Source organism: Condylura cristata, unplaced genomic scaffold (assembly GCF_000260355.1).
Source record: "Condylura cristata isolate star-nosed mole 26May11 unplaced genomic scaffold, ConCri1.0 scaffold00072, whole genome shotgun sequence".
Lineage (NCBI taxonomy): Eukaryota > Metazoa > Chordata > Mammalia > Eulipotyphla > Talpidae > Condylura > Condylura cristata.
This window is the reverse complement of record NW_004567173.1, coordinates 415,527-421,394: the sequence shown is the minus strand read 5'-3', so window position 1 is coordinate 421,394 and position 5,868 is coordinate 415,527. Positions and strand designations below refer to the sequence as shown.

Sequence of the window (5,868 nt, the reverse complement as noted above, 5' to 3'; positions counted from 1 at the left end):
GAGCATAGACAGGCCAGAAAGAGCAGCCGCGGCCCCACCCTGCCAAACCCGGGACACCAGACCGGCTAGACTGGGAGTCGTTTAGCCAATGATGTGCAGACGCCCATGTTTTGGAAGGTTCCAAAGAGCTTTACAGTTGGCCCCAGGGAGGCTGGACGCCCAGGGGTGTCCTCAGTCGCAGAACCCAGAGGGCCTGGGTGCCAAGCTGGGCATCTCAGCGCTCGGACGTCACGGTGGCCACTGACACTTCCCCACCTTGGGGTATCAAGACGGGGCCACGGGGCTCAGTGCCACAGTGGGGGTGCTCCCTGGAGACCCACTTCAACAGCCAATAAAACCATCTTTACTGTTGCCTGGCCCTGAGCCTCCCAAGCCACCAGCAGGGTCTGTGAGCTGAGCACGTGTGAACTACTGAGGATACGTGGGGTCCCTAACGCAAAGTGCTTAGGGACCACCCTGGCCGTCTGCCCCAGGCCCTATGCCTGCAATGTGCGCCAAGAAAGGCACGGGTTTCGCCCAAGCAGGAGCTCCGTGTCCTGAGGGCCTTGTCGGTCGGCTCCGGGTGCCTTGGGGTGGGGAGGCCAGACCATACCCCTGTGGGCAGCACCGACCCCACTGGCCCATCCACCCAACACGCATTGGCACTATGGCCTGGGCCCGTGCAGGAAGCTCCCCGTCAGCGTGTCCACGACACTGGCTCCTGGGTTATTTTTTCCGGATTCCAGGGAAGTTGAAGGATTTGAGAAGAATCCCAGGAACCGCTACCACAGCCTATGGACAGAAGATAATGGCCTGGCTTCAGGAAATAGCGCAAGCAGCTTTGCTCCTAGGGGCGGGGTGGTGGCTGGGGCCCACATGCCCGAACCCTCGACCCAAAGCCCGGGGTCCAGAGCATGACAGCCACTCTCATGGAGATGCGGGGCCCCAGGGAGGAAGCAGGCACCACGCCAGACCTGCTGGGGGCGGCCAACCCTGCCTCTAGCTTGGGCCTGCATCAAGGGCTGGCAGCCGGGACAGTGAGCTGACCCTGCAGGCGTCAGCATCTGTGCAGCCGTGTGGGCCAAGGGCGACTCCACCTGTGGGGGCCTGGCCCTCGGTCCCTGAAGGGGAGACGCCTTTGTATCCACTCTCTCTCAGGGTGCTGCCACAGCCCTGCCTTCTGGGGGAGCTATAGCCCCCTGCCCAGTGGCCTCGGACTACAGTGCCATCTCACAAGCAGACATTCAACACATCCCTGAAGAAAGCTCCGTGTGACCACCTCAGCAGCGACACCCACCCACGACCTGGCCCTGCAGCCTTGCCTGGTACAGATGGGGATACTGAGGCCCAGGCCCACCCTGGCCCAGTGGGCACATGGCAGCGTGGTCTTCAGGGTCCTGGGTGCTCCCGGGCACCCAGCACAGACCCAGCATAGTAGCAGCCTGGCCCCACAGCGACACCTGCTGGCCGCAGCACAAGCTTCAGGCCCTGAGGGAGGCCGACTGGCCACGCCTGTTGGATGTTTTCAGTAAAATCAATGTCCTCACTTGCAGGACTTCGTCTCAGGTGTGCTTTAAAGCAAATCTAAGGTGCAACTGGCCACAAACAAGCTGATCTTGCAACTGTGACCTCGCAGTAGTTTCATGAATCCTTGTCTCTAAAACACAGGTTCCCAAACCAGCCACCCACCCTGCATTTCAGCTGTTGTTCTAGAACAGTGACTTGACTCCTGGCTTTTCAGACTCGGTACTTGCCCCCTTGAAGAGGGCGTCCTGTATTACACCGTAACATCATGGACATTCTGTTGGAAGGCAGGTCTGGCAGTGTGGGTGTTTGTGAGGTGATCAGCCCTACGCAGAGAGACACTTAAAGGAAACTGATCTCACCTGTCCCTCCCAGTTTTGCAGATGTGACTGACACGTAGCATTGTACTACTTTAAGGTCACAGTGAGATGATGTGATAGAAGCTGCAAGATGATCAATAAACTCAGAAAACACCCATCACCCCAAGTTTCTTCTGTGGTAACTTCAAGGTCCAGTCTTCTATCAACTTTCAAATACACAATTCAGCGCCTTTGATACCCATGCTGTGCACGCCCCAGGGTTCACTGAACACCGGCCCCTGTGCCTTCCTCCCCTACCCGCCCCCCCTCCCCCCAGCCTCAGCTGTGTCTGCTGACTCAGCAGGACAGCTGAGGGTGGACTGGTGAGGATGGCTTTCTGGGACCTGAACCCCCTCTAGCAGAGGGCTCTGGGGGTAGACTCGGGCCTGCAGCAGGGCCCGCCTGGATGTGCAGCCAGGCCAGATGCACAAGACACCACAGACTTCGAGCGGACACGCTGGCCTTTCTCCCCTCACAGTTCTAGAGACAAAGTCCAGGATAGAGGTAGGAAGGCCCCTGCCTGCCTGCTTGTCAGCATTCCCGGTGGAGGGCGTATGCTGAGCTCTGTTCCTGGGAGCACCAGCCACCAGGTCAGGGCTACCTTGGTAACCTTCGGTGAGCGTGATGGCCCCCATAGGCCCTGTGCCTTCAAATGCAGTCATGGGGGACTAGGGCCTCCACACATGCATGTGGAGGACACAAGTTAGCTCAAATCCAGGGCCGAATTGGATAAGCTCCAGGGGATGTGACTCCCAAAGGGTAGGGCTCTTGGGTGAGAATCAAGAATACACCTGAACCAGTAGAGGCAGGTAGATGGAAAAACAACTGGAAAGAAAGCAAAAAACACCCATCAAAACCCAAAGGCAGCGAGGCAACAGAAAAGGCAGGGCAGAAAAGCAGAGCGAGACGGTGCAGAGCACCTTGATACTCAGTAAGGCGGCTCATGTGAATGGCGAGTTTCCAGTGAGATGGTAATCAGATAGAAAGGGAAAAAGCCACCTTCCAGCTTGGAGGAGGCACAAGTCAAATGTCACAAAGACCCACCAGAGGGATGAAGAAAACAGACCATTCAAACACTAATCTGCATGCTCATGTAAATGTTTTCAAAGGGATATTTAAGGCAAAATGAAAACATTACTAAAGTAGAAGCTCTAGGTCTAACATTCTAAATATGAAGGCAAGGCATTCCAAACTTCTATGTACCTAGTAATAAGGCATGAAAATACATAAAGCCAAAGTGGGCAGAATTATCAGGAAAAACTAGAAAATCTATTTGAGTATGAAATTTCAACCTATCTCAGAATTGAAAGATCAAGTAGTGCGAAAACAGCAGTAAATAGGAAACAAAGCAACACCACCAGTAACAGGCCTGGTCCAATGGACACTTGGCAACTGGAATACCACACTTCTAAAAAGACGACCTTATTTAGGTCACAGGGCAATCCCAACACACCCATCTTACACAAACAGATTCTTTGCGACCATCCAATGAAAGCAGACATCAATCCTAAGAGTTTTAAAACCTATGTGCTAAACAAACGTATTCACTTTTGTAAGTCAGACAAGAAATTGTAATGAAAGAAAAAACACTGAGACTTTAAAAATGTTTCTAGTTCTTTGACAATGCACTACTGCCACACTAGCCCTGTGGGTGCAGGCTGTGGCAGGAACTGCGATCGCTAAAGTCAGCATTTGTGTGGATACAAACCATGTGCCGAGGCATCTGGAGCCCGGGAGGAAGGTATGGGAGGGCTCCCTGCAGGAGTGACCAGGCAGGTGGCAGAGGAGCCAGCTCGCATGCCTTACAGTGACGAGCTGGCAAAGTTGTCAAGAATTTCTGGCCTTGAGGCTTAAACTTCAGGGGCCACCCATCATCTGGTGTAGACCCCCAGCCTGGGGGAGGGCCTGTGTTCCTGTGAGACCGGTGTACCGGCTGAGTCCATGGGGTCTGCCCTGCATGCCTCAGGGTGTGCCTCGGCAGGACAGCCCATGAGGGGACTTTTGGAAGGCCCTCCCGTGTCACTAGAGGTAGCAAGTAGACGGATGTGCCCTGGACATTTTCCCACCCAGAGGCCAGGAAGTTCAGCTAGCGTGCCGTGGCGCCAACAACAGGCCTCCTGTGAGTGAAGACGACTGGACAGTGGCCGAGTCCAGCTGAGAACGACCTTAGGTTAGTGTCATCTCTTCTGCTTCCTTCACCCCATTCTAACAGGCAGGCACGTGGCGGCGGGGGAGGGGGTGGGGTTGGGAGTGGCAGAGACCGACATTCACCCAGATCACTCTCACCGCCATCTCGGCAAACTGGCATTTAATTCTGCGTGGTTCACGCGAAGGCAGAGCTGGCAGCCGGCTACGTGGATAGGAGACCAGCTTGTCCCAACACCCTGCTCCCAATAGCGTCACAGCAGTGGGCCCCCTGCTGTCACCCGCACCTTCTGCTCTGCAGCCAGCTGGGTGCAGACGTGGCTGCCCTGACTCGGACACAACAAAGCAGAGGGTGTCACATGCCAAGGCCAGGGCTCTCAGGAAGTTGAAGGTCAAAGAGTTTTCGCCAAGGTTTTCCTCCGCGCCTGTTTTTGAAGCTGGACATTTAAGTGCTGGACACAAAACCTGGCCCAAATGTCCTGTGGTTCCCCTCAGGGACCCCATGCCCCTGCTCCCGCCCACAGTCTCTGTGGGAGGCCATGGTACAGTGCCTCTGCTGTCCAGTCACCTGGGAGGTGCCCCCCGCCGCCCCCACAAGCTCAGGGGGCAGCTTGCTGGAGCACAGCCTGCTGGGGCTTGGAGCAGCCTAGAAGGCGGAGGCCTTGGCCAGCTCCTCCTCCATGCGGGCATACTGCGCGCGGAGACGGCCCAGTGCTCGCCCGTGCTCCTCGTCCACGGCCGCCTGCCCGGCGCGCTGCTGCCTCACGAACTCCTCCCACTGGGCACGCCGCCGCTGCTCGCTGGCCAGGGAACGGCTGCCAAGGGTCTGGGAAGAGAGGAGACAGTCATGCGGTGCTCCCCAGACATGGCTCTGCATGCAGGCACCAGCGGCAGGCAGCGTCACCTGAGGCAGATACTCCGCCTGTGGGGGGAGATAGGGGCAGGAAGGGGCGAGGGGAGGAGAAACAGGGGGTGGCGCCCCCTCCCCCCCCCCACCAACCAAGCAAGACCTGGGCCTCAGTCCCTGCCACTCCCTAGGTCCCGTTTCACTCAGTTCAATACCAACCGAGGCCCAGGCGGGAGGGTCACGGCAAGAGGAGCCAGAGCCTCATGAACGAGGCGCAATGCGGGCACAGAAGCGCGTCTTCAACCCGGACTTGAGCACCTCTCCGACAGGGAGCCACAGGCCATGTCCATGCCCAAGTCCCCATGCCTGCACCCCTCTCCTTCTGCAGGCACCCTGCGGGTCCTCACATCCTTGCCGTTGAGAGCCGCACCCCCGCAGGAGCACACGGCCATCCAGGATGAGCACCAGGGCCACCCCCTCTTCTGGCTGGGCTGGCCAGAAGATCAGGGTTGGCCAGTAGCAGCCTGCGCGGCGGCCTCCACGCTCGGCCGTGCTGGCCTGATAGCCAGGCAGAGCTCCCCAACCTCCAGCAGAGTGGGGTCTCCGGAGGAACTAGATGGTGGCTCGGCCCCAGGCCACAGCAGGCCCCACACACACATGCTGCGAGACGCCTCAGGGAAGGCTTGTCAAGGGAAAGCCTGTGAGGGGGTGATGGAGTCCCCGCTGCGCTTGGGGATCAGCGAGCAGCCCCACACATTATCTCTTTGGTCAGCAATCATGAGCATGGAGACAGATGCCCGTCAGATGTCACGGGGTGAAAGAGGGCTAGTGCCCTGGGAGCCCGCAGATGCAGGAGGATACCATGCAGGTGCAGCCGACCACCTTGGGGCTGAGGGCAGGGGGCGGCGCCATGGGGACACCAGCAGGTGGGCTCATGGAAGCGCAGGGAGGGAAGGGCCCTCGAGCCAGCTCCAGCACCCCACACCAAGACCGTGGCAGGCAACAGTGTCCACG

The 5,868-nt window shown here is 58.0% G+C and overlaps 1 protein-coding gene across 1 annotated transcript in view; it reads right to left on the bottom strand.

The window, feature by feature from the left end:
• Positions 1-3,000: 3,000 nt before the first annotated feature.
• BLOC1S5 (biogenesis of lysosomal organelles complex-1, subunit 5, muted) overlaps positions 3,001-5,868 on the bottom strand; it is an 8,986-nt gene continuing 6,118 nt past the window's right edge. Inside the window, exons 4-5 of the mRNA XM_012734796.1 lie at positions 5,285-5,345; positions 3,001-5,116 (exon numbers count right to left, since the gene is read on the bottom strand). Of these exons, the coding sequence (XP_012590250.1) occupies positions 4,654-5,116; positions 5,285-5,345 (524 nt within the window). The 3' untranslated portion in view covers positions 3,001-4,653. The remainder of the gene's footprint in view (positions 5,117-5,284; positions 5,346-5,868) is intronic.